This window comes from Passer montanus, unplaced genomic scaffold, assembly GCF_014805655.1.
Source record: "Passer montanus isolate IOZ18808 unplaced genomic scaffold, ASM1480565v1 scaffold119, whole genome shotgun sequence".
NCBI classification, from domain to species: Eukaryota; Metazoa; Chordata; class Aves; order Passeriformes; family Passeridae; genus Passer; species Passer montanus.
In genome coordinates, this window is record NW_024358611.1 from 1,572,734 (window position 1) to 1,600,683 (window position 27,950).

At 48.0% G+C, this 27,950-nt stretch overlaps 1 protein-coding gene across 4 annotated transcripts; it reads left to right on the top strand.

The window, feature by feature from the left end:
* The first annotated feature begins 9 nt into the window (after positions 1-9).
* GATA4 (GATA binding protein 4) lies at positions 10-27,609 on the top strand. 4 transcript variants are annotated; one of them, XM_039697641.1, is made up of 7 exons: positions 10-137; positions 630-871; positions 19,019-19,188; positions 22,336-22,461; positions 22,977-23,064; positions 23,452-23,597; positions 24,208-27,609. In XM_039697641.1, exons 2-7 carry the CDS (start codon positions 763-765, stop codon positions 24,388-24,390), a joined length of 822 nt encoding a protein of 273 aa, XP_039553575.1. In that variant the 5' UTR covers positions 10-137; positions 630-762; the 3' UTR covers positions 24,391-27,609. The 4 variants fall into 4 exon arrangements, with proteins under 4 accessions (XP_039553575.1, XP_039553572.1, XP_039553573.1 ...); XM_039697638.1 differs by having other exon boundaries at positions 17-137; positions 228-871; positions 24,208-24,390; XM_039697639.1 differs by lacking the exon at positions 10-137 and having other exon boundaries at positions 148-871.
* The last annotated feature ends 341 nt before the right edge of the window (positions 27,610-27,950 follow it).

Genomic DNA, 27,950 nt, shown 5'->3' on the forward strand with positions numbered 1-27,950 from the left:
GTGGAGGGATGGAGCCCGGTGGGAGCAGCTAAATCCAGGCGGGAGCAGCTAAATCCAGGCGGGAGCTAAATTTCCCCCTCCGGAGGGACCTGGACTTCTTGCTCGGGGTCTGCAAGAGGCGGCGGGACCTGCTGAAGGTGGGGGAAGGTGGGCGGTGGGGAAAGGGAGGGGGGGGTTGTTTCGGAGGAAAATCGCATCGCTGGTGGTGTTTTGGTTTTGGCTGGAAGGCTGCGCCCACGCGAGACCGCTGCGGGGAAAAGTGGAGCCGAGGGTTTTCCAGGCGCTCCCCATCGCTCTGGATCGCGGCCGGGGAGCCGGCCGGGCTTTGGGGAGGCCCCGCACGAGATGTACCAGAGCTTAGCCATGGCAGCCAACCCCGGCCCTCCGGCCTACGAGGGGGCAGGTGGCTTCATGCACAGCGCGGCCGCAGCGTCCCCGGTCTATGTGCCCACCACGAGGGTCACCTCCATGCTCCCCAGCCTGCCCTACCTGCAGAGCAGCGCCTCTTCCCAGCAAGGCAGCCCCGTCTCCAGCCACTCCATCTGGACTCAGCCCGGAGCCGAGAGCGCCGCGTACAACCCTGGATCTTCTCACCCTCCCGTGTCACCTCGGTTCTCCTTCTCCACCAGCACCCCCATCCCGGCCACCTCTTCCCGGGAAGCGGCGGCGGCTTACAGCAGCTCCTTGAACCTTTCTGCTAACGGGAGGGAGCAGTACAGCAGGGGCTTCGGAGGCTCCTACTCCAGCCCCTACCCGGCCTACATGAGCCCCGAAATGGCCACGACCTGGACTTCCTCGCCCTTTGACAGCCCCATGCTGCACAACCTGCAGAGCCGAGGGACGCCCGCGGCCGCCCGCCACGCCAACATCGGTGAGCACGGGCTGGGAGACGGGAGAGGGGCTGGGTTTCATCCCCTTACCCCCCAGATTTTGGGGCGCGCATCCCTCTGTGTGCAGGCACAGCGGGCATGTAGTGGTTTTGGGTTTTTGGAGGGAGGAATTTGGAGGATTGGGGTTGGCGGTGTCTGAGTGGAGTCTCTGGCTGGAAAACATCGGGGTCCTTATTCCTACTTATTCTGCAAAATCGCCGCTCCAAAACATCCTCAAAGGCCACAGTTTCCAAAAAGTGAACGAAATTTAGGGCAGGCCCGGAGCGGCAAGGAGTGATGAGCCGAGATCTGGAGCGAAGGCCTGCTGGCTCCTCCAACAGCTCAGAAGGGATTTAGGGGCTCTGATAGGGATAATTTTGGGGTGCAGGACCATGGACACGCAGGCGGCCCCTTCCTGAGCTGGCTTTAGGTGCGAAACTGGAAGCATTAAGAAATCAAAGTTGGGTCCATGAATTCCAAATCTTCCCTTCGGGCTGTTTTACGTTCTGGTCTTTTAAAAAATTCCTTTGGAAAGGTCAGTTGTGCTACAAAAAGGGAGAGTAAAGAGAAATTTAGAGCTGAGGTGGGAGAGATGATGGAGAAGGATTAAAAGAAATGCATCCACATTTATAACAGTGATTTTCGGAGAACTCAGGCACATCTGAACAACGCAACCTCGGTATTTCAGAGTCTCCTTACCCCAAAAAACTTCACCCGGATCTCTTGTGCCAAGTCCAGTCTCGGAGCCTTTCATTTCATTAAATTCCTCTGGTTCCTACAACGAAGAATTGGTCCAAATGGCTTAAAATAATGTTTTCATATTTCGTGAGGTGGAAGAGGGATAAAAGGAGAGAGAAATGCAGGCACATCTTTGCATGGTGGTTTCATAAACCCTTTTTTCCTTCCCGCCTCCTCTCCATGAAGGTATTTCTGTCGGTTTTGGGGTCGGGGTTAACAAAGAAAACACCTCAAATTTGTCTGCAGATCTATTTTACGATTGTGTTCTCTCACCCGAATTTTGGAGGGTGATTTTCCCATCGCGTCCAGCAGGATTTGCATTGTCTTTAGCATTATTTTAAGATGTTAAAAGAAAGAAAGTTGGGCATCGGTGAAGGCTTGGCCTTGCCAACATCTTGTGCTTTTCTTTAGGTGCTAGAAAACTTCTCAAGACGAGGAACAAATTAAGGATAAAATTTCAGCTAATCAGGCAATGGTTTTTTTGGAAGCCATGAGAAGGCAGATCGTAGAGCAAAAAAATCAGGCTGAATTAAACGATCAAATATTAATTGAATATCAGTAAGCACATATGAATATTTGTATTTTACCATGGTGCCATCTCTTCCTCGGGGGGGGGAAAAAAAATATCACATTTTTGCGGTGATTTCAGAAGGGCTTTTAATAATGAAAATACCCTAAACCCAAAATAATGCAAATGAAGAATTGCAGTTGCAGAAACACGCATCAACTTTTAAAGTGCCAGGGAATGAGCGTGGGGATTTGGGGGTTTTGAGCGTGGGGATTTGGGGGTTTTGAGCGTGGGGATTTGGGGGTTTTGAGCGTGGTGGTTTGCGCTGCAGCTCCGCATTTTGATGGCAAAAAAAAAAAAAAAAAGGTTTTAAATAGCACTGGGAAGAAGAGATGAGTTGAGCCAGTGCAGAAAATGGTTTTTAATGAAGGAGGAAGGAGCCGGGACTCCACTCCCTGACTCGGGGGCCGGATTCCCGGCAGCGCGGCCGAATCCGCGGAATTCATTAGCATGGGGCTAATTACGCCTCTGCCTTGGATATGGAAAAGCGTTGGAATTTTAAAACGTGAGTTCTTGGGTTTTGGTTAAAAAAAAAAAAAAATTAACTGCCTGAGAGCCGGTGAGTTTTAAATGGATTTTTGGAAGGCAGCTCCTCCGGGAATAGTTTAAGGTCCAGACCTGCCCCGTTCCCGCTTCTCCCCGAGTCGGGACGCGGCCGCTGCCGGGTCCCTCCTTGAAGCCGAGCGATGCTTTGGGCATCGAGGGGGTTGAGTAAAGCATGTAGAGGCTGGATGTGGCGTTCTGAGCTGGGAAAGGGTTTTATTTTAATGATTTTAAGGGTAAAAAACCCTGAAAAACTGAAGGCACTGAAAGATGTACTGGGGGGACACCGCTGTGGATTTATTCCCATCACAGACCCACTTTAATTCCACATCCGAGCCTGATCAGCACCTAAGAAATCCCTGAAACGGTGCAGTTGATGCTTTCTTTGCCTTTTCTTAGGGCTAAAAGTAATTTTATTCGCTGCACAGCCGAGGAATCTCAAGTTGGATATGCAATCCTTTTAAATGTGTGAGCGGTATTTGCAGCGCTCTCATTTTCTTTTCCCAGAGAAACACCCACCACCTTCGGGTAGCGCTAAATGCAGAGCACCCCTGGGACCATTAAAATTTCAATTACTATGAATTTTTAAAAATAAAGATCAAGTATAGGCAGCTACAGGTGAATATGCAGACACGAATTCACATTCTATACAACTGGGCGTGACGTTTTCCTCCCTGTTTTATATAAATATATCCCTGTAACAATAAAGCAATACACAGGGAAAAGAAGATTAGTGAAAATGTATTCGAAGAAAATAACACTACAAATCTTCTTGTTTTCCTCTAAACTGAGGAATTTTTACTTGGGTTAAACCGTGGTATACAGCACTGGGAAGGATGGGTAAAAAGCACGGGCCCGTTTGGAAAACTTTCCCTAATGTGAGTTCAAAATGCCAAATTTGGGCTTTTCGGGGTAAGTTTGGTGACTGATTTCATTACCTGAAGAGCAGGATCAGACCCTGTGGTCGAGGCAGTGAACTTGCCCCAGGCGTCGCCCGGGATGGAGTTACTGTGAATTCCCGACTTAATGAGGCATGAAAAGGACCAGCTGCAGAATCCCCTCTCAAAAGACTTCCCCGCCAGCACCAAAAATCTCTTGAAATCGCTCCCAAAATTACCTTAGATGGTCAGTTTGGCTCTGGCCCCTTCCCCGGGTGGAGGGGAGAGGGGATGGAGGGCGGCACGGGGATCCGAGCGCATCCATCCCGCAGCTCCTCGCTGCCTCCCGGATCTTTCCAGGCTGGAGAAGGACGCTCCGATCCCAGATTGCCATCCCCTTTCGTTTTGCTCACAGCGGGGATTTATTTTACTTTCGCTGTGGCATCGCGGATGCATTGCTGTGGTTGGGGATAAATCGGGGCTGTGGGCATTTGGGTTGGAATTTTTTTTTTTTTTGTTTTTTGGCTAAATCGAAGTCAGGGCTCCTCAAACAGGCGCTGCTGCAACACAGCAGCAGCATCTGGGAAGATCAAAGCCCGGAGCAGACACTCCAAGGAAAATGTCCTTTCTGCTGCTGGTGGGGGAAGAGATTGGGAACCAGATCTTAAGCTTTCCCACAGGGATGCTAAGAGATCTGCCCTGTCGCATCCCGGGTCTGACATTTCCAGTGATTCATTGGCATTTGGTACAACCCTCCGCCCTACAAGCAGCCCCTGACCTTCCCCACGCACCAAGGGACGAGGTGGCTGGTCCCTGTGGGGTGGCAGGGGCGTCCAGCATCGTCCTGTCCCTGATCCTGGAGGGTTGGGACCTTGGGACGCAGGGATGGGGCCATAGGACAGAGGAATACGAGTGTAGGATGGCAAAAAAGGCTGTGGGACAGTGGGAAGGGGCTGTGGGACAGCGGGATGGGGCTGTAGCACATCGGGATGGAGCTGTAGGACATCGGGATGGGGCTGTAGGACGTGTCTGCCTTTTCCTCCATCCCCCGTTTCGCAAGCGGCCGCATTTCTCACCCCAGCCCCGCCGGCGGGGAAGGTTCGCCCAGGGCTTTGTTCCCCCCCTCCGCGTTTGAATCCACCTTCTGCTCTCCCTCCTAATTTAATTGTCACCCGTCAGTCTGGGGTTTGGGATGAAACCCACAGAATCAGGGTTTCTAATCTCTGAGCAAGATCAAGCTTGAACACACAAGTGTTTATTCCCCTCTCCAAACCCCCAAGCAGTAGAATTTAAATTGCAAATAAATCAGTGATAATAATAAAAATAACATCATCACGGGCACTCTGTCACCCTTATTAATAATTCAATTATTTACTTAAAAATTGCACTGTATTAACAATTGCACAGAACAGCCATGGGGTAGTACATAATAGAAATGCTCACAAATTTTAGTAGAGCAGTAAAACTTAAGGTCGTGGATGGTGGTGCTTAATCTAAGACTTTATTAAACCAGGATTAATTATTTTTCACCCATCCATGTGCATTTCTTTATCCCTGTAACAATAACAGCAATTTTTTTTAAGAGACAACTTATATTTTGCTCTCTACATATTTATTTTTGCCAGAAATTTTAAGGCAAAGAAGCGAAATCCTTGGAAACAGATGAGGGTTTATCAGGCAGAGTATTCCAAAGTAAACCAGGCCCAATCCTGACACCTCTGTGCTCTTCTGATGGTGGGAAAACCTTGGCTTGGCCAGCAGAAAGGGGCTCCCCAAAACTGGGTCTGCCAAATGCAGAGGGGTATTTTGAAAGGGCAAACCATTTCTCTCTGAAAATTTAAGGGTGTATGGAAAAAACCACCAACAAAGTGCCAAATATCAAATAAAATTTCAAACTGGGTGAAAAAGTGGCTTTTTATGTGCCTGAAGGTTGGCAGCCTGTTGTTTCTGAGGGAGGATATTAAAATAAAGGTGCAATTTTAAGGAAAATTCAATTTAAAAAAAACCTTGTTGTCCCAAAACCTTCAGAAGTTTTGTTTCTCATCGGTGCAGGCTCTGGGCTGAAACTTTTTGCTCCTTGAGCCCTGCGGAGCTTTGCAAGCATATGGAAAAAAGGGAATGCAAATATATCCACTTTGAGAGGTTTTATTCCCAAATCTGCACACCAACCTGGTGTGTCCTTCCTTCCCTGAATTTTCCTTATTGGAAAGGAGGTGCGGAAATGGGATTTTCGGGGGTCTCCCCCTGCTCGGTGACGCTCCTGGGGATTCATGGGGCAGAAGAAGCCGAAATCTTGGGTGCTTCAAGGCTTTTGCAACCAAACTATAAAAAACTTAACAAAGAGTCTGCTTCCCCTTTGAGGCTCATTGCTGGCTGCAAAACCAGGTGGGAATCTACCTCAAGAGCTCAGTCCATAGGCTTAGGAAAGAAAGTTTTGCTGATGCTGGGATGGAAAGGCAGAAATGGAGATTTTTGCTGCTCCAGCCACATGTTTCGGGGATGTGGGATCCCGAAAAATGTGATTACGCTGCCAAAACCCTTTGGTTGTAATGGCCAGGTTGGGTTGTTATACATCTGAGTTGCTTTGGAGTGGGGAATGTGTGTAATTATGCCTGCAGGATTGCAAAAAGGGAGATGGGAATATCTGGAAATGCCAAATATTCACCTTGTCGGCGGGTTGGAATCCGCGCTGCCGTCTGGCAGGAAGGTGTAAATTCGCCTTTGGTGTGTGAGTGTGAAACGCTGCTTAAATAACCAGGGAAATAGGTGAGAATTTTCTCTGACCTCCCAAATTAACCCAAATTATAGAAGCAAATTTCATTATAAGGTCGGATTGAGGGGTTTTTTAAAATTTTAAGAAAACCTGGTCTTTCTCCTTCATGGGACAGAACTCTTGCAGCTGTCTACGATCACATCCAACATTATGGCAAAATATGAAAACTTCTCCTGCCTTCCCAAGGCTTCCCCACATCATCGGTCACAGTGACCGGGCCTGAGCTGTAAATACATCTGTAATGACAAATTAAACCCAATTATCTGCCAGGCCTGAGCACTGAGGTCTTCCCACACACGGCTGCTTGCACTTGCGTGACAGCGCTCGAAAATAATCCCAGCACCGCTGGCACGAGTGGCATTAAAGGCTCTTCTGAAAACGCCCGTGTTTTCAAACCTACTCCAAAATGTTGGGGTTTTTTCCATTTTTCCCCCCTTTTTTCCCATTTTCCTTTTTTCCAGGAGCTCTTTGCTGCGGGGTGCGTTGAGTTCGCAGCATTCCCCGCGCTCTTGCACCTTTCCAAACGCTTGCGGCGCTCGGCGGAGATTTCTTTTTCAATACGATAAGCTCGGGCTGGATTTTCTCATCCCCCAAAAAAAGAACTGGCGGGTGCTGGGTGAGCTCCAAAAGAAGAGCCAGGCAGAGATTTTCCAAGTTGGATGCAGATCTGACCCCATCATCAGCGCTGAAATGTTTCAGCTTCGGGGTCTTGGCAAGACCTGGATTTTAAAACCAAATTTGGGGCAGCGTCAACTGGAAGTGAAAATAATTTTTTCTTTTCCAAGAAGTGCCCAGTGATTAATTTTTTTTTCTCAATTATTTGCTGGCACAGAGGGGTTTTTTTGCTTAATGAGGTGGATACCTAATTGTAGAATGAAGTCTTTGCTGGGGGGGACGAAGTTGGGTATTTCCAATCTCATTTTGCTTTCTCTGTCTTTTTAAGGCCAAACCTGCTCAGGTTTTAGGACCAGCCATCCCCTAAAAAAACAGAAAAGACAGTGACAAAATAAAAAAACAACCTCAAAAATACCCACATTCCTTGCTCAGAGCTGAAGCCATCCCTGAATTAAAGCACAGGGCAGTTCACTGGGACCTGGTGCAGGATCAGACCCATGCAAATAGATTACATAGGGAAGAAACTCAACTCACTGCAAATTACATGGGAATTTACATGTGTTCTCAGGGAGATGAAACCCCAAAATCCAGTGGGACCTTCTTTTTTTTTCCTGAGAAGCGGTGACTTCATTTATATACTGCAGCATGAAGGAATTCGTTATTTTAATTATTTTTAGTCACCCCTAAAGCTTGTGAAACCCTTATCAGAGCCAGCTGGGCTTGAACCCCTCACACTAGACTTGGGAGAGACTTGGAAATTAATTTTGTTTGTGAAAGACAAAAAGAAATAACTCCTGGAAAGCCAAAAATTAATAATTTTTCCAGCAGAGGTGGGGCGAGGGCAGCCGGATGAGGGATCCCGCAGGGCTGATCTCCCGTCTGCACCAGGGACTGGTACTGGATTGCTTCTGAATCTGGGATAACAAAATCGCTGCCTGGAAATGCTTCCTCCTAATCCCTGGGAATTAAGTTGGTGTCTGCTGGGGGAGCATTTCAGGAGAGGTCCCGTGGCGGGACGCCGCTCGCTGCTCCTGCTCTCCTTCCCAGAGCTCAGCCCTTTGCCGCTGGACAATGCTTCCAGCACGGTGGATTTACAGGGAGATGGGATGGAACCAGGTTCCCATTGCCATCAGACTTTCCTAAAAGATTAAAACCCAAATTTGAGGACAGAGCTGAAGCAGGGAGGGAGAACGAGGCCACACCATTCCCTCCAAGCAAGATTTTGCCAATTCTTCCTGGTTTTTCCACATTTCCACATAATATTTAAGCAAATTTCAGGCTGTCCTCTGACTTTGAGGGCCTCCTTTGGCTCTGCAAACACCTCCAGACAGTTCAGAAGACATCTCCCTCTTGCTGGATTCCCAGCGACCCATCCCTGGCTGTTGCCAGCCCTTGTGCTTTGGTGCACCTCAATTTTCCTTCAAGCTCCATCTTCCAGAGTCCTGTTATCATATGTCAGGCTCTGCTCTTTCACAAAGGGAAAGAACAGCTTTCCTGGGCAAGGGAGAGGCTGGAAAACTCTGATTCCTTCATGCTGAAATCCTAGATGAGGCAAAAAAAAAAAAACAAACAACCAAAAAAACCCAAAAAAAAAAACTAAAAAAAGCCCAACCTAATATTTATTATTCAAACTCCTATGACTTTCCAAGCCAGACTCTTGGATTTACAAGCCAGGGAGCCACTATTATTCAACATCCAGGGCTCGCAGTGCTGGAGCTGTAAAAAAAAAAAAATCAGTGAGGCCCTGAGCCCCAGACATCAGGACTCCTCCAAATGACGTGTGGTCCCAGATGTCTGAGATTATTTTGGGAAGGGAGTGCTGGCCCCAGGGGCTGCCTGCCCGGGGGGCTGGCTGCTGGGAAGGACTCTGGGATGGGACATGCCTGGGTGGTGTGGAGCATGAGAGGGGCAGCTGGTTTGGGGGTCAGATGTCTCTTCCTCACACTCCCCTGGGCTGGGGTGATGCTCTGGATCCTGGGTATGACTTTTCCCATGTTTCAGTCCTTCATTACTTCCTGGGACAGATGAGTGATGCTGTAATTTATCCTGCCTCTCTGGACATGAAGATCTGTGCTTGAGGGTCTTTTCACTTCTGAAAATAAGTAGTATCACAAGCAAGAGGGTGAAATCCCCCTTCCACCCTGTTCCCTTTGCCTTGAGCCAGGGAAGGGTCTCACTCTTGCCTGCTCTCCCTGAGCACTTCTCTTCCCAAACCCACATCCCAGTCAGGCTCTGGCACCTCCCTCCACACAAATCAATAACAACGGGTGAGCAGGTTAATTATAATCACAGAATAAACGCCAGCAGTCTCAAAGTTCACCCAACTTCAGCAGCATTTCAAAACGAGCGGACGGCGCCAAGAAACTTTCATTGATTCCTCTGGGGCAGGTGTGGGAGTTTGAACCTGTCCCCAGGCTGATCTTGATTCGAGGCTACTCAATTTTCCTCCTTATCTCAACTTTCGCCTATCTTATAATGCCTGTTATTTTAGATAAAAAGTCCAATCAATTGAGTTAGAAAAACTGCAAGTTATATGTGGCCCTGATAAGTTCGGTACCTGCCGTTTTATTGGCCTGGGCCGCCAAGTGACCTTTGCAGATGCTTTATCATCCCCTCCTCCCGCCCCGCTCGGGGGCTGAGTTGACTTAACATCCAGAATAACTAATAAAAGAGGAAAAGAGAAGGGCCAGGGGTTAGACAAACTCACTGTCCCCTCTAACGTGATGAGCCGTAGCAAACACCTTTTTGTTTGTCCCTGGCTGGAGTCCCGCTGGGAGGTTGGGATCTGGCCCGGCTTGTGCTGGTGCAGCTCCTCTGAGTGGGATTTATCAGTGGAACAGCTCAGAACTGGAGGCAGAGCCTGCGTCTAAATCAGTGAAATTAGAACAAAACTGGGACAGGGGTTTGGAGTTTGGATATGTCAGTATTGGTCGGTGCTGTCATGCTCAGGGAGGGTCTGGACATGTGGAGCAGTCCTACATATTCCATATATTCCTACACGTGGCATAGACAGGTTTTATATTTATAAGTTGAGGTGTTTTAGTATATGTGTTTTAGATATATAAAATGAATTTTAAAAAATATATCTGTGTGCACAAATGCACACATATATATGCACACACAATTCTGTATAGCTAAGTTCTATGTGGTCACAGAATAATAATAATTTTAACAGCAAAATCAGAAAGAATTGATTGGAGATGATTCTTAACTTGCTTCAATGGCATTTTGAAGGAGATCCTCGGCATCCCTGCTTATGGAAGAGGGTCTGGAACTAAATGATGTTTAAGATCCTTTCCAACCCAAACCATCCCGTGATTCTAGGACATGCTATGTGTATACATACAAATATACACGTTTATATATATGTATACCACATGCCCACAAATATAATAACAATAATACAATTGTATTATTGCATTTCTGCAAGAAAGATTTTGCCTGTTTGCTTTAGATAAATGTCTATCCTTCTGATCTGGGGAAAAAAACCCACCCTAAACTTGGAGTTCCTGGAGTAGTAGGATTGTAGAAATGCATGTTTTAAGATCCTTAGCAGGACAAACAACTCAGCAGTGGCTGAGGCTTTGGAATGCCCAAGGATGGACATTCCCCCATCTCCTAATAAAAACCCAACAGGCCACAATGTTCAGTCACGAGTGAAGAATCATTTTGGGGGTGTCCTGTACAGAGGCAGGAGCTGGACTCAATGCTCCTTGCTCTAGCTGAGGATATTCTGTGATTCTGTGATAATTGTTAGCCCCTGGCATGGTCCAAGCACAGACCATCTCAGCCTGAGCCCAGCATCTCCTGGTGCAACTCCTGGGAAGAAGTTTGGGTGTGATTGGGGTCTCAGAACATTTGAACATGGCCAGACTCTGCTGGCTGGGGTTAGGGCCAGGCTTCACCACCTACCCAGTAGCTGGCCCTGGCTCCCTGGCTACCCCGTAGCCATAAGGCCAATTCCCATGGCTCAGCCACAGAGCAGCAGCTTGGCAGGACTTCACAGCACACCTGCTTGTGGTCCCCTGAGGGGACACCAAGAATGGCTGCACATGATCCATTACCTGTTCCCAACTCAGAGACAGCTGCCCAGAAAGGATCACGGCACTGTAAATCCCAGGTTTTTCTGATCCTCTTCATTTTTCCCCCACTGTCCCTTCACTGAGGCCATCAAAGAAGAGTCTCAACGGGCACATCCACTTGGAGATGGGCCAGATTTCAAGGCTGTGGCTCTTTTTCCTTTGTCAAAAGAGAGAGAGACCATTTCCAGGTGCCTCCTGCCAAGCAGACCCCAGGCTGTGGCTGACCCCATCTTTCCCACTCCCCGGGCTCTCCATGCTAATCTGAGATTTGTTAAAAAATATTTGGACAGTCGATAAGCGGAGGAATCTTCTGTTTATCAGAGGAGCCTCGGATATTTACAAGTGTAAGAACTGCAAGGAGGAGTAAGGAAGGGGAGGTCACCTTGGTGGGTGGGAGTTCACTCAGGCACAACTTGACAGTCAGCAGAAGCTGCTGTGGGACACCAGGTTGGTCTCAAAAAGGTGGCCACGAGGCTCCCACCAAAAGACCCTCAGGCATGTCTGCATTCCTGTCTCCTTCAGAGCAGGCTGTGCACCTTTGGGATGCGTGGACTGTCTCTCCACTCAGCTCTGGGACAACCACGGGGCTGGATGGTTTGGGCTCTGGTGGTTTTTGTGTGCTGAAGACCTGTCAATGTTTTTCCAAGCAACCAGGCTGGCCATCCCCCCAGCTCCTGCCCCTTCCCAAAGTACTGTTTAGATCCGGTTTGGAGGAATCCAGCTTGTTTCCACCCATCCTTCTTCCATCCATTTCTTATCTCCAGCTCTGGCTTTTGAAAGCTGTCCTCTTGCCCCCCTCCAGTGTCACTCCTTGTCATGGGGAAAGGACAGTGTCACCACGAGATGAAAAACCTTGTTCAAGGGCATCCTCTTGCAGAGCCAAGACTCAACTCCAAGCCAGCCCAGAATTTGCCCAACCTTCCCATCGTGGCCCTCCTGCACATGATTTCAGCTGGTCCTTTGGCTGCTTCCAACTCCACCGTCCTTCAGAGCGCGGAAAACATATCCACGAAGGAAAAGGAGTATTCCTGGCTGCTGGCAATGGTGTGTGCCACAGACCTTGGCTTGCTGCAGGCAGAGCAGGGAGTGCTGCAGGGGAGGGACACAATGTTCCCTTTGCCTTGACGTGAAACATTTGGCCTGGGAAGGGTTGCACGGGAAATGTCTCGCTGTGGTGTTTCACGAAGCCGGGGAAAAAGCAGATTTCTTTGCCTTCTGGAAAGCCAGACTGTAGGGTGAATGTTTCCTCAGCAATAAGTAGGGTCTTTATGTTTTCAGAGGGAAAACTGTTTGGCCCAGGCAGCTAACTGGGTACACATTTTCTCCACCACAGCTGTGCCAGACAAACCCTAAAACTTTCTGGGATGGCACCAAGCCATTTCTGTGAGGCTGCACAATGATGCTTTTTGCTTAAAACCATGTTTCTGGCTAAGAGTGGGGAATTTACATGGTTCCCCACTTCCTGCAGATCCTCAATCACATGGGTGATGCCTTCTGTTAACCCAGACCGGGGGAGACCAGGGACCCACATTCCCACAACACCCACTGCCCAGAGATAGGCACTGTCCTGCTCTCCCCGTGTTTAGATCCCATTAATTTCTAAAACCATGGGTGAATTTTCCCCAAATTATGTCTGAGGGGAAACAGGAAGAGAAGAGGCAGCAGAGGGGAAAAGCCAATGAGCAAAACCTGTTTTTATAGAAACACCCTTGTCTCCCTTAGCTCCATCCTCACTTTCTGATCCCAGCCTGTGTGCCAGGACAGTGATGTCCCCATGGAAAAAGGAAAGGCTCAATGACAGCTTTCCTCTGGCTACAGAGCTCCCCCATATATAATTTTGGGGTTTTTAAATTTGCCCAGTTATTCCCTGCCCATTCCCTTTTTGTCTCTCCCCTTTTTTTTTTCCTTCTCTGCCACAATCCTGGACCAACCAACACTTTTAACTGGCATGTGAGTTAACCAGATCAGAAACCTTTTGGTGGGTTTTTCCCCTTGAAACTTCAGCTTCTGGAATCACGCCATTCATGGAAACACCTCAACCCATTCCAAAGAAATAGAAGATGTGACTTTCAGCTCCTCTAGCTGCAGCAAAATGCTGGTTAAAAGGACCCTAAAAGGGTTGAAGAGTAGAGAAGATTTCCAAACTGCCACTTTTTGATGGGAACAATTTTGGGATTTGGGACCAAGTGGCTGGGAATGGTAAATCCCGTTTTCCCTGCCACGCTGTTGTGGCTGTCCCTTGAAGCAGAAGGTGAGGGTGTCCTGGGTGGGATTCCAGGGTGTCCATGTCCTTTTCCTCAGCTGCGAGTGCCCCTGAGAGTCCATTTGGGGTTTGTGTATACACAGGATCGTGGCTCTCACCTCTTATCATAACAAATTGTTTTAGGAAACTGCTTCTCTGCTGGGAAAACTGCTCTCAGGCTGTGTTTAGAGCCTCTAAGTGGCCTGGCTGTGTTTGAAGGACAGTTCCTCCTTTGCTGAGTTGCTTCATTGGGTTGAGAAGACACTTCTGCAGGGGGAACTGTTGATATCAAATATCTCTCCAGCTGTAAACAAAACTCCAGTGCTATATTAATGGAAGTCTCTTTCCATCCAGAGAGGGTGAAAGCAGGAGGGGGTTGGAGGGAAGTAGAAGACAACCTCGTCGTTTCTCATGCAGGAGGGTCTGACCTAAACCAGGGTAGGGAGGGCTCTTTGTCCCCTTCCACAGGATGGATTGGGAAGAGAAATTCATAAATTGGATGCTGCCTCTGAGCTGAAGGATTAAAAATCCTTCATTTTTCTGTTATCATTCCTTAGGTTCCTGATCCATCAGGTTTATGCATTCAAAATGATCTCTCCTGTGCAAACAGATTTAATCACAGAATCCCAGAATGGTTTGGGTTGGAAGGGAACTTAAAGCTCATCCAGTTCTACTCCCTGCCATGAGCAGGGATACGTTCCACTACCCCAGGTTGCTCCAAGCCCCATCCAACCTGGCCTGGACCACTTCCAGGGGTGGGTTGCTAAAGAAGTCTGGGCTCAGGAATGGACGTAGTGCCAGGCTGGCAGAGTTGGGGTTTGCAGAGAATGCAGAAAGAAGCCACTTCAAGCCACACTGTAGGCTCAAACCTTGGGTTGATTTGCAAGTGGGTATCTGGTTCTTCTGTTTGGGAAGGCAAAATCCCTCAGACTTTTGGTGAGTCAGAGGTGCTGGAGGTGTTGGCTGGCTGGGAAAGCTCCAATCTCCTTTTTTGATGGCCTCAGCATTGTCCGTACAGGCAGATCTCAGTGGATGTGAAGGACCCCTCCCAATGACCAAGTGTCACCAAGGGCCACATCCAAGAATTCTTTTTTCCCTACCAGGCCCCTGTGTCCCACTCAAGAGTCACTCCTGGCTCCCCGGGGACTGGATATCCCATTGTGGAAAGTATTTCTGACATGAGAGTACTCAAGGCCTCACCCAAGATTAGCAGGCTGTTGTGCAACACAAAAATGACATTTCCTGCTCTGGGGACCTTGCAGTGCTCATAAACATTAGATGTGAGGGGGAAAAATCTCATTTTACACAGCAAGTTGATGACCAGGATAAGGGATGGGATGCAATTCATCCTCTCCACTGGTCATTCAGTGAGATTTCATGATCTGCTTTCATGTGAGAAGCTCCTTCATTGACTAAAGGCAGGGTTTTATGAAGAATTAAGTAGAAGGCCATCAGGATTAGCCAACACCAGGGACCCAGCCCATAAAAAGGACTGAATGATCCCAAGATACAAGATAAGGGCTTGGCAAAGGCACGTGGGGAAGCTGAACATTCAAAGAGGAAGATGAGGCCACTCAGCACACATGAGGCTCCCCCTGCCGTGACGTCCTTCTCAGCCTGATCAGCAAATCCTTTCCTCAACCCCGTCCCAGTGCTGGCTGTACCTGGCTTTGGGAGAGGGAGTAAATCTTTCCAGCAGAAAGGCCATTACAGAGGTCACCGGATGGACCCATAAATCTCCATTATCAGGCAGCGGCTCCTGTGCCACAGAACGGAAATTATTGCCCTGAGTGCGACTGGGGGAGCCTTTCCTTCCCCCCTCATTGTTCAGGGCCCTGCGGGAGCCGCTCGGGCCATTTGCTGCCTGAATAAACGTTTCCTTTCCCGGCTGCAAAGTACAAGGAATAAGTGTCAGGGGATCTCATAATGCCAGGATTTAGAGCTCCAGCCCTGAGCCAGAAGCCAAGGAAACACTTTGCTGCTTTTTTTCCTGGGGAGTCTCCTTAATCCCCATTATTAATAACAGTGACAAATTAAACAATTAGTGCATTTGAAGCCCAGTGACCTCCATGCCCAATTTAGCTCAGCCTGATGGTAGATCCCAGCTCCTGTGGGCTCTGAGCCCTGGGAACGTTTTGGTTTCCTGGGTCCTGAACACCCACCCACATCAAACTGCACAGGTCTTCAGGTGACCCTTTCTCAGTATTTGTAGATCTTTAGGGTTCTTCAGAGCAGGGAGGACGTGTGGCCAGAAGGACAGCTCAGAAAACTCCCCCTGACAACTTCATCCTGGAGTTCAGTGATGCTGTGAAATTATATATAAATATATAATTCTATACATAAAAAATAATAACTATAAAAATATAATTTCCTCTAGAAAGAAATCCAGTCCCTCGTTTCCCAGTTCCTTAGGGCCCAAACACCCTTTGTTCAATAAATGACACACACCAAGCCCAAACAATAATCTCTAAACCAACTTTCAGCAGTGCTCAAGACACCTCCTGTGCCATCCCAAAGCATTCTCTGAAGCAGGTGAGGATATCTCTCCTCCAGGTGATATCTCCCCAGGTCAAGGAGCTCTCCCTGCCCTGTCAGGGCTGCAGGAATATTTTTAATGAGGTTGAACCCTGCGGGGTTCAGTGATCTGACTCAGCACTGGGTGGTGCCTGGAGGGGACACACCCATCTGATAGGGGCTGTGATTAGGGAGAGCCACCCATGGCGTGGAGCCTCGGTGTCCCCTGGGAACAAAGTCTGTCCCTGCCCCGTCTCAAACACCGGTGATTCCTGTTTATGAACGCTCACAAGGATCACCTTTGCCTGTAGCTGAGAGGGGAAAGTCTCACAAATGTTATTGCCATGGAAGAATAAAGGGGACTTTTGGAAACTTCAACCAGTGAAAATTTGGATGGGGCTTGGAGCAAGCTGGGGTAGTTTAAGGTGTCCCTGTCCATGGCAGGGGGTTGGAATGAGATGGGATTTAAGGTCTCTTCCTATGCAAACCACTCTGTGATTCTAGGGAAGTCCCTTGAGAGAGATGTTCCAGTCCAAATCCCATGAAAACTGGGAAAAAAACCTAAAAACCAACCCAAAGGCACCAAAGAAATAGGGAGGAATATCAGTCAAAGGCAGATGGGAAAGAAGAGCAGGTCTTGAGGCAGGTTTGCACTGGTGTTTTGGATGTCAATGAGAAACCAACACTGAAAATAACGTGGCACTGGAGCTGGGTGTCCCCCTCTTGGGAAATAACAATCAACACTTGGAAACAAATTATTTATTGCCAGCAGATAGGAGACTTACATTTTTCTAAAAGCAGAAATATATCCATACTTGACATTTTTTTTGAGGGACCTTCTTATTCAAGAACTAGTCCAATTCTTATCATTTCTGAGGAACTGTTAGGAATTTTCTCCTTTGTCTTTTATTAAAAAAAAAACTTTTATATTTTGGTTTCCTGGTGGAAAAATCTCCAAGAAAGACCACATTTTTTAATTAGTCACAGGCAGATCTCAAATCACTCAAGTTTTAACTGTTACCTTTTGATTACCTCTGCTCTGCTAAATTCTCCCTGGATTATGTCCACAACTCTGTACTGAATTATTTTCGAAGAAGAAGGCATTTTTTACAGGAAAAAAAAATTACTGCAAAAATACTTTGGCTTTTTCTTTGGAAAATTATAATCAAAAACCTCAACAACTTCTAAGATGAAAAAAAAAGTGAAATGTTTTCCTTTCTTGAGATTTTTCAAGGAAACGAGTTCTTTCCTGACCAGCTGCTCCAACCCCTTCTCTTTTCAAAGGAAGTTTATTTGATCTAGATTTTGGCTGTGACTCAGTGGTCATTTTAAGGGTGAAAGTGAGGGTTTTGGTATCACTGAATCCATGCCGACAAAAATCACCTGGAGGGATTCCCATCTTTTTGAAACCACCAGAATTTCCCCAGGGTAGTGAGATTTTCCTAAGCTGCTGGGAAGATACTGGATTCCTGCTTTTCTGGCTCCAGAGCTTGCTTGATACAATAAATTAGTGCTGTCTACCATTTCTCCATGTGCACACGGTGTAATCTCCTGCCATTTTTAGCCAGATTTTCTAGGGAGAATTATGCTCACATGAATATTTGTCTCTGTTAACTGGCGCCACTTCATTAATTTTTTTTTGTCCTTTGGCCGCTTCACGGTTATGCAGTTTCCTGCAGAATTTCCAAAAATAGTCTGGGGAAAAGAGAAAATAAGGCCACGTCTGAACATAACCCTTGCTAGACATCAGAGAATCCACATGGGACTGAGGCACAACTCAACCAGAAGCCAAATTTTGTTGGTTTGCTCCGTGGGGAGCAATTGTCTTCCAGCAGGAAGTTGAGATTTTTGTGTAAAAAGCAGGTGGACAAGCAAAAAATGCAGTGAAGTTCTTGGTTTCTGGAAGGGTTTGTATGGAATGGGGAGGGAGCTGTGTCTTTCCAAAGGATGATGCAGTTGAGCTGTGTTGTGCTGACCTTTGAACCTCGTGGTTCTGTCACAGCCAGAGGGATTGGACTGGCCCAGCCCAGGGCAGTTCAGAGAATGACAGAATGTTTTGGGTTGGCAGAGACCTTAGAGTTCATCTCATTCCACCTGCCATGGGCAGGGAGCTTCCACCCTCCCAGGCTGCTCCAAGACCCATCCAATCTGGTCTTGGACACTTCCAGGGATGGAACAGCCACAGCTTCTCTGGGCAGCTTAAACCAGGGACTCCCCACCCTCACAGGGAAGAATTTCTTCTAACATCTGACCTAACCCTGCCCTCTGTCAGTTTAAATGCATTCCCCCTTCTCCTATCACTCCATGCCCAATTGTTCCTCAAATCCCAGCTGCAGCCGAGCCCCAGTGCAGGATGTACCAGGAATGCAGTGGGTGAATGCAGCAGGCCCTGGAGTTTGGCATCGAGCACAATACAGATTTCCATCAAAAGCTGAGCCTCTAACACACACAAAATCCCAACAATCCCTGTTATCTGTCAGCCTGAGCTGGGGTTTGAATCCCAGAACCATGGAATGATTTGTGTTGGAAGGGACCTTAAAGACTATCCCTTTTCAGCCCTCTTCCATTAGGAAGGGAACCTTCAAGTTGTACATGTGGATTCCTGCAACTCAGGAGATGTTTTCCGTGCAGGGAATGGGGTGAAGGCACACGCACCTCCCCTTGGCTCTCTGCAGCCATTCCCCCCAGCAGAGGGGCTGGATGAGGAGCATTCCCATGGGGAGCAGGGCGCATGGAATGGTTTTCCCTGCCCAGCGGAGATGCAGCTGCCTGACCTCTGGGTAGTTCTGCTTTGTGGGGTTTGTGTTTATCCATGGTCTCAGGAATCTGCCTTGATTGTAACCAGGGTTGTTCACCTGCCTGGATCTGCCTGCCCTGGCTATGGCCAATCTTGAAAATTAGATAACATCAGAGCAGAAGGGAAAGGTTTCTATTTCTGTCTCCTGGTGTCTGTGTCCCAGCACATCCCTGCTGCCACAGAAGTCCTGTAGCCACGGCAAGGAAATGAGTCCCTCTTCTCAATATTCCTTGGGGGACTTCACTAGGGAAGGAAGAGCTGTTTCTTGCAACCTATAAAATCTGAATATTTGTGATTTCTTGAAATACCCCTTCTGGTCTAAACTGAGAAGCAGAGCAGCAATTAAAGGTACAGCCACCTAATTAACGGAGTCTTTTCCCTTCTCTCCCGTCCTGGCAGCAGAATTTTTTGATGATTATTCCGAGGGGCGAGAATGTGTCAACTGTGGGGCCATGTCCACCCCGCTGTGGAGGAGGGACGGCACGGGGCACTACCTCTGCAACGCCTGCGGGCTCTACCACAAGATGAACGGCATCAACCGGCCCCTGTTCAAACCCCAGAGGAGGCTGGTAAGTCAAGATCACACACGTGGGAGGAGGAGGCAAAGAAATCGCGGCCAGCTGCAGATGCCAGGGGTGTTTCAACTCCCATCTGCCCAGGCTTTCAAAACAAGCCAGGTTTTCTCATGCTTGGGATACTCCAAGCCCTGGTACTGCCCAGAGCAGTTCTCCAGACACTCAGCCAGGCAGTGGAAGGGGCTGTAGGACACAGGTGATTCTGGGATTTGTGGTGTCGGTTCAGCAAAAGCCAGTCTTTGCTTTAGTATCACTGCAGGTATATTTGGAGGAATGGCAACTCTTTCCAGTTCCGGCACAGTACCAGTCCATCTTTTCTTATCCACAGGGGTCACTGCTGGGTGAGCCCCTCACTTCATGGTGACTTTTCTGGATACTTTTTTTAGATACTCTGCTCCCAGATCCGTTGGGTGAGGTGAAGCCTCCATTTTAAGGCAGTCCAGGGCATCCCAAAGCCTCTGGGGTCAGGGTGGGGTATGCACAAGGAACCTGGGGGACAGGAACAGGATTGTTCAGCCTGGAAAAGAGAAAGCTTTGGGTTGATCTAATTGCAGCTTTCCTGAAGGAAGCCTATAGGAAAGATGGAGAGAACACTATTTACAAGGATGACAGGACAACAGGGAATGGTTTCAAACTGACAGAGCAGGTTTAAATGGGATATTAGGAAGAAATTCTTCCCTGTGAGGGTGGTGAGCCCCTGGCACAGGGTGCCCAGAGAAGCTGTGGCTGCCCCTGGATCCCTGGAAGTGCCCAAGACAAGTTTGGATGGGGATTGGAGCAGCCTGGGATAGTGGAAGGTGTCCCTGCCCATGGCAGGGGGTGAAACTTGATGATCTTTAAGGTCCCACCCAACCCAAACCACTCCATCATTCTGTGAGCTCAGTGTTGGTAACCTGCTGCTCCCTGCATGTTTTGGTGAGGGGTTTTTGGGAGGTCTCTGTGGTTCCAATGACATGAGTCCATCACCACAGGCTGCGAAGGTTGGGACTGTTCAGCCTGAAGAGAAGGTCTTGTGGAGACCTCACAGCCCCCTCCAGTGTCTCAAGGGTCCTACAGGGAATCTGTGACTCTTCATCAGGAACTGGAGTGACAGGAAAGAAGCAATGGGTACAACTTTGAAGAGGGGAAATTTAGGTTAAATATTAGGAAGATTTTTTCTCTGTGAGGGTGATGAGACTCTGGAATAGGTTACTGAGGGAGGCTGTGGATGCTCCAATCCTGAGAGTGTTCAAAGCCAGGCTGGATAAGGCCTTGAGCAACCTGGTCTAGTGACGGTGTCCCTGCCCATGGCAGGGGACTGGGGCTAGAGGAGCTTTAAGATCCCTTCTAACTCTTTAAAATGCTATGATCCTACAACATTCTATGATTCCATAACATTCTATGATCATGAACCCAAGCTAAAACCCAGATTTCCACACTCCCTGTTATCCACGAGGCTCCATCCCCACACTGCCCTGCCCTCTGCATCGCTCAGCCCTGTCTGTGCCCAAACCCAGCCGTCCCCTGCGAGTGACAAAAGTGACCCGGGCAGCCTGAGCGCTGCCAGCAGCCACGGGCACCGAGCGCCCTCTTGTGAAACGCCTTTCCAGAGACCGACCGATCCAGGCAGGATCCCACCCCGGCACCCAGGACCTTCCCTCTCTCATTTACTGACTTTTAAGGCCTGAGCTTTGAAAGATGATGGCAAAAGTCAGGCAGGTGTGGAGGATGTGGCTTTTCCTTCCTCCACCTCCCACTGTTTCCCAGCTCAAAAACTTGTATTTTATATGGCTTCAAGCCCGTTGCTTTCTCCTGTTGCCTTCTGAGCCTGACTAAACCAGTTCACCCAGAAAAGGAACTTTGAGTCTGCTCCCTGCACTAATTCATTAGTGAGGCTTCCTATTAATTATCCCTCTTTATCAAGAGGAGGAAAACACTGCTGGAAGCTTCTCTTTTTTATTTTCCCCTTGAGCTCTATAAACAACATAGCACTAAGCCAGCAAGGAATATGTAACATTTATGGTATTGATGGCATTTTATTGGGATAGCCATGATGCCTGGAAGGGCTTGGGAGCTGGAAAAAGCAGGATGGTCTGAGATCCAGATACTTTAGTGTAGGTGTGTACACGTGCAGGGGGTCTCTAAGCTGCCACTAGAGCTGCTGGAGACGTGGGGATCTGTTCAGGTGATGTGGGATTCTGGAGAAAGGAGGCTCAGGGGGGACCTTCTGGCCCTCCACAATTCCCTGACAGGAGGGTGGGGCTTGGGCTCTGCTGCCAGGAAACAGGGACAGGATGAGAGGACAGAACCTCGAGCTGTGCCAGGAGAGGTTCACTTTGGACATCAAGAAGAATTTTTTCACTGAAACAGGGGTCAGGCATTGGCAGGGGCTGCCCGGGGAGGTGCTGGAGTCCCCATCCTTGGAGGTGTCCGAGGAACAACTGGAAGTGGCCCTCAGTGCTCTGGGGAGGGTGACAGGGTGGTGATCAGTCACAGGCTGGACTCGATGGTCCTGGAGGTCTTTTCCAATGATTCTATTTCATGTCTCTGGTGCCATCTGAGATGATGACTCCTGGAGTCAGTGGAAAGGCAAGAGGGGCAGAAAGAGGCAGCTGGGCAACTTCAAAGGGGCAAAAAGATAAAAAGCCAGAGAAATATGAGAGGCAAGAGGAGAAGGAACCCTGAGGCGTGGGGGAGCGAGCTGGTTGGGAGATGAGGCGCTGCTGGTGAGGGCATTGCAGGGCTTGTAGCTATGATATTTTATGAAAAATCTTCTGTTAGGATTTTCTTCTCTTGAGGAGCTAAGGGTTTCAGGAAAGAAACGTAAACAATAACTGTCTGCTGCTGTAGAATGCAACAGGTGCATCTGTGACTGGTGCATGTTGGTTGTTTCTAATTAAGAGCCAATCACAGATGCAGCTGCATCGGACTGTGAACAGTCACAAGATTTCGTTATGCATTCTATTCTATTCTTGTTCTTTATAGCCTTCTGATCACTCTTTCTCTCTGTTCTTTTAGTATAGTTTTTATGTAGTATTTTAGTATAATATATAAGATAATAAATCAGCCTTCTGAAACATGGAGTCAAGCCTTGTGTCTCCACACATGGGGTGTTCACCTCAACAAGGGCTGACTTGTTTCCTTGCTCTGTTGTCCCCACAGTCAGCATCCCGCCGCGTTGGGCTCTCCTGTGCCAACTGCCACACGACGACCACCACGCTCTGGCGCAGGAATGCCGAGGGGGAGCCCGTCTGCAACGCCTGCGGGCTCTACATGAAGCTCCACGGGGTAAATCCTTGCTGTGGGAGGCTGTTCATGGCACCAGGCTCGGGGCTGGGTTCTTTACATAGCTCTCCTGAAGCTGCTTTTCCCACTGTCCTTTTGGGTTTAGTCCCCCTCAAGTTTACATTGTGTTTATACCTTCAAAGGGGTGTACATGCTGGGTATTTCTCACTTGCTAATTAGGTCGTCTTTGCAAATAAGTCTTAAAACCTAATAAAAAAAGGCCCAGATTCTTCCCACATAAATTCAGGCACGTTAGTAAAAAAGCCAAGTCTGAAGCACAAACACACGAGCTGTAGTTCCCTTCTGGCCCTAAAACACTCAATACCATGGTGTGATCTGCCTTCTTATCCCCATTTGGATGCACATCTTGAATCTCCCTTGACCAGGGAATTTGGGCTCCATCCTGTTGTTGCTTTCAATTAAACCAGCTTGACCACAAATCAGAACTGGAATCATGTTCTCTTAGATGACCTTAAGGACATTCAGAAACCCATGTGCTTTTCTCTTTGGACCCACAGGTCCCAAGGCCTTTAGCCATGAGAAAAGAGGGAATTCAGACGAGGAAACGCAAGCCTAAGAACCTTAACAAAACAAAGGCACCAGCAGGTAAGTACTGAATGAAGGAATTTATTTTATTATGTGTATTTGTGTGTGCACTTGTATTTCTGACCCTATTGCCCTCAAATTAGAGAGATCCAATGACAAAACAGGTCAATTTTTAAAAAATGGGGGATGTCTAAATACCTGAATTCCAACTATTTTAAAATTTATTTTTACCACACACTTCTGGGTGAGTGAGCACAGCTCTGTGCTGAGAATTAGAGAGATCCAATGACAAAACAGGCCAATTTTTGAAAGAATGGGGGATGTCTAAATACCTGAATTCCAACTATTTTAAAATTTATTTTTACCACACACTTCTGGGTGAGTGAGCACAGCTCTGTGCTGAAAGGTCTTTGGAAAGAGCCTGTTTTACCCTCTGGTTTCTCCCAGGCCCATCCAGCAGCGAGAGTCTTACCCCGACCACCAGCTCCACCAGCAGCAGCAGCAGCAGCACCACAACCACCGAGGAAATGCGCCCCATCAAAACAGAACCTGGGCTCTCATCTCACTATGGGCACCCCAGCCCTGTTTCTCAGGTACTGAGGGGAGGTGTTGGCAGTGGGGAAAAACAAAAAAAAGGGAAATAGAATGGTAGACATGGGGAGAACATCCTCCTAACTTTATTTAGGTACTTAAGGACAAGCACCTGAAGGGAGGCTGCAGGAAAAGATGGAGAGAGACTATTTACAAGGGTCTGGAGGGATAGGACAAGGGGCAATGGCTTCAAACTGAAAGAGCGAGGTTTAGATTGGATATTAGGAAGTAATTCTTCCCTGTGAGGGTGGTGAGGCCCTGGCACAGGGTGCCCAGAGAAGCTGTGGCTGCCCCTAGATCCCTGGAAGTGCCCAAGGCAAGTTTGGATGGGGATTGGAGCAACCTGGGATAGTGGAAGGTGTCCCTGCCCATGGCAGGGGGTGGGAAGGAGATGATCATTAAGGTCTCTTCTAACCCAAATCCTTGTGTTTCTAGAATTAGAAAGGGAGACAGGAAGAAAGAGCCTGCCCAAAGTATCCCACACGGGGTGCAATCTCCTGCCGTGCAGCAAATCCAGACACATTTTTACAACAGCACCAACCCACACTAAAGGGATTTACATGGTCCTCTAAGGCTTGAAGCTTTTTTCACAGCATTCTCCTTTTTCCATAGGCATTCTCAGTCTCTGCCATGTCTGGACATGGATCATCCATTCACCCTGCAATCTCAGCTCTGAAGCTTTCCCCCCAGGCTTACCAGTCAGCCATGAGCCAGTCTCCCCAAACCAGCTCCAAACAGGACTCCTGGAACAGCCTGGTGCTGGCTGAGAACCACGGGGACATCATAACTGCATAACCTGGCCCCTTCCCTATGAACTCCAGGCTGATCCGCTTGAGAGATGAAGAAGATGCCACGTAATCACTAAGTCAATGTTGTCTCCACCTCCCCTGCTCTCCTGCCTTCTCCTCCCTTGTGAGATGTTCTGGTAAAGAGAACTTAGCCGAGGTGTAGGGGAGCTCTTATGAAATGAACAGAGAAGACTCAAATCTCAGAGTAACTCAAGGATTTGAAGCCTTTTTTCCCCACTTTAAATGAGCCTCTCTATTTGACTGTCACCACTTACCATGAAACATCCAGAAACACAGAAATGGACACAGTTCTTGAGTTTTATTTAACAATATCTGGCATTTTAAGGCTCAGACAATGGTGGAACAGAGACTCTTCTTCTGTCACCACCCATTCTTTTCCCAAACAGAAGAAAATGCCATTGTCTTCTCATGACCCAAATGCAGTGATCTTCCACCAAATGGAGCCAGTTCCAGGACACTTTGCTGAACAGACTTCACTAGAGATTCTTTAGTGGCTTTAGTGGATTTGATATGATGTAGGGCAGTGAAAAAAAGAGACATCCCCCTTCCTCCTCAGCTCACACATGTAGAGCATTGTCTTCATTTTTCTAGATGGTCTGGAAAGCTCATGAATGTCTGTATTTAATAGTAACTCCTTTCCTATTTATCACTACGAAATCATGGAACTGTGTTTCCAAAAGGTTGTTGGCTGAGCCTGGAGTAGGTCTGTCCAAAGTCGAAGGAGGATTTTGGAAGAAGGAACGTTCTGGAAGAAGGTAGATGAGACCCATGCTGGTCAGCAAATCCTGGAGGAAATGGCTGGGCTCTTCCCTGATGGATAGCGACAAGCCAGGTTTAGAGATGATTCAAGAGCACAGCAAGTGAGAGATGCTCTTCTAACACTGCTGGGCCACTGCTTTTCAGACAGATAATTTAATTATTTTGCCTATTTTTATGTTGGTTTGGATGCCACTGATGAAATCTGACTGTCACTTATTTTCGGCTGTACTGTGAGCGTCCACTTTCCCCCTAACAGCTGGCTCGTGACCATTTCCCACACCTAATCCTTTAGGATTTCACTTTTTGCAACAAGCAGTGGCTTCAGCCCCTACAGGAGGTGGCAGGGGCTATTTTCCTTATCAAGCATGTGCACAGACTTGCTTGCCTGCAAGAGAAGCACAACTCCATTAAACAAGACTTGACTGTTTGCTTGCCCATAAGGCTCTCAGCTACCAGGGAATCCTGGCAAATGGAGTTGGAAGAGATGCTAAGAGCAGGACTCATTCCCTTTTCCCAAAGGGATCAGTCCTGCCTAATCCAGCCCTGACTGCTCTGCCTCTGATTTAACAAACGCAAACTGCAGCATGGCAGATGCCACAGCTCCCCTGGGCAGCCCAAGTGCTTCACCAGATGCTTCCCATGAAGTTTGCAGCAACATTTCCAAGGAATGACAGCTTTGCCTGTCCATGCAGAGAGCTCCTGGGAGACCTCATCCTGCAAGATTCTTCACTCTGGTTTCTGTCTGCTCCCAAGCTCTGTTACCCTCCTTGCCTTCCCAGCTCCTCTCTTTTCCTCCCCGCATCCAGAACTCGAGTACAGAACCACCAAGTGAAAAATCTCTAAGGGGGATTGTGCAACCCTCGAAATGTGCCACCCTCTGCCTCCCACTGTTTAACACTCCCACAAGGAGTGTTCTTCCACACAAACTAAGGCACCTGACTTGGTGAAGAGGAGAGCCACGGACAGGTTTGAAGCAAAAGAATGGCATTGTGTTGTCTTTGCTTGAACTCACCCCTTTTCTCCCTGTGGTGTAAAAGCTTCTCTAAGGAGAAGGATTCAACTGGACTGGTTGCGACTGGAGAGTCCTGCACCCTCCTGCATTCACTGTTCTCTCCATAGCTCAGATTTGCAGGGTTTTGTAGGGGTGACAGAGCCTCCACACTCCCTAGAGAAAAGCACCATGGCAATGATGCCATGGGAACAGCTGGGTGGTGTATGCACCAGTTCCCACTGTTCTGTGGAGCTAATGCAGTGTTTAACCTCATTAGAGCTAATTACAGATGAGGGAAAGACATTGATGAAACATGAAGATAAAGAAATTAAATTCTGTGATTTAGTTCAGACCTGCTAGGCTTTAGAGAAGAGGCCAGAAATAGAACTGAAAAATATCATTTTGAAGTGAAAACACAAAGGTGTTTCTCCATTGGCAGGAAGATCTTTAGCAAAACTCCTCCTTGAAGTAAAGCCCTTTGCAAATGGCAGTCGAGCTCTCCTGGGATCTGGCTGTGAATTCCTGGCCATAACACAGCAGCCTGCACCACAAAATGCCACGTAGCTCATGCCAACTTTTGAGACATCCAGAACTACCCTGCAAAGCCCCAAGAGGGAGTAGAGCCTCCTGATGAGGATTAGAAGTCCAGACCAACCACACCCCCATTTCTCCTTCCATCTGGAGGCTCACACTGGCTCTACCTTCCCTTCCCTATTGCTGTGCTCCTCCTCCTTCCCTCAAAGCCAAATTCCCCAGTGGGATTTTTCTCCTGCCCTTAAAACCCACTCAGAGATGCCAGAAACAACTCTGCTTATAATGCCAGCAGGAAAAATCCCTGCAGAACATATTTGCCTCATGTCCCCTTGGTAGAAATTTATTAACTGGATTTTAGCCTTCCTCAAAGCCTGAAAAACAATTCTTGAAACATTGTGAGGAGCATTTACAAGTCCCTGATAACAGGCAAAGCTCTGGGGGCTGTGAGGACAGCTTTAGGGGTAGAGGACAACTCTTTAGGGGTAGAAGTTAGATCTTTTTTCCCCCTTTCTGCACCAGAAACAGAAGTTTGGATACACCAGGCTCTGTGGTTCTTTTCAATCACCCAAAACTGTTGTAGAGCTGCTGTTGGCCCAGGAGATTTTGTCTTTTTCAAGCCACAGCTGATATCAGGATGGTGAGAGACTGACGTCAGATGCAGCATCACCATTTCAGGTGGAGTACAAACACACCATAATTGACGGGTCCCTTTCTTCAGGGCTTCTAATGATAAAATTACAGAATACTTTAACTCAGAAGGGACGAGATCAAGTCTATCAAGGCCTTGTTCAGGCAACTTTTGAATACTCCCAAGGATGGAAATCCCACCACCTTTCTGGGTTCCTGTTCCACTATTTGACCACTCTCATGCTGGAAATGTTTTCCCAAGAATCACTGGCTAATTAATTACTCACATTTGAGGATTCCCACGTAAGGAGTCATTGTGGGAGGCTGAACATGGTCTCCAAGGCCAGGAATCACTCAGAGGCACATCTTGCAGGGTTGGCTAAAGCAGGATGGCAAATTCTAGAGGTGACAGACCAAGGGACACTCGCAGGACAAGAGGATTAAAGTGCTGCCACAGTCAGGCCACTCAGCTCCTTCCAGCAAGAGGAGCCAATTACAAAATTACAGGTTCCACCTGAGCTTGCTTTCCTGCCTGTGATGGGGGAGGCAGAGCCTGCTTTAGTAATGAATTAGATACAATTATTAGAGACCCATTAAAGCAAAGTAATTTGTTTTGTTAGTGCTTTTATTGCTGG

What these genes read in the sequence shown, in the direction of transcription:
- GATA4 (XM_039697638.1), top strand. Translation starts at nt 346, where the DNA reads ATGTACCAGAGCTTAGCCATGGCAGCCAACCCCGGCCCTCCGGCCTAC. An exon ending in TCTACATGAAGCTCCACGGG is followed by an intron (nt 22,462 to 22,976) that starts GTAAATCCTTGC and finishes TTGGACCCACAG; the next exon opens with GTCCCAAGGCCTTTAGCCAT. An exon ending in ACCCCAGCCCTGTTTCTCAG is followed by an intron (nt 23,598 to 24,207) that starts GTACTGAGGGGA and finishes CTTTTTCCATAG; the next exon opens with GCATTCTCAGTCTCTGCCAT.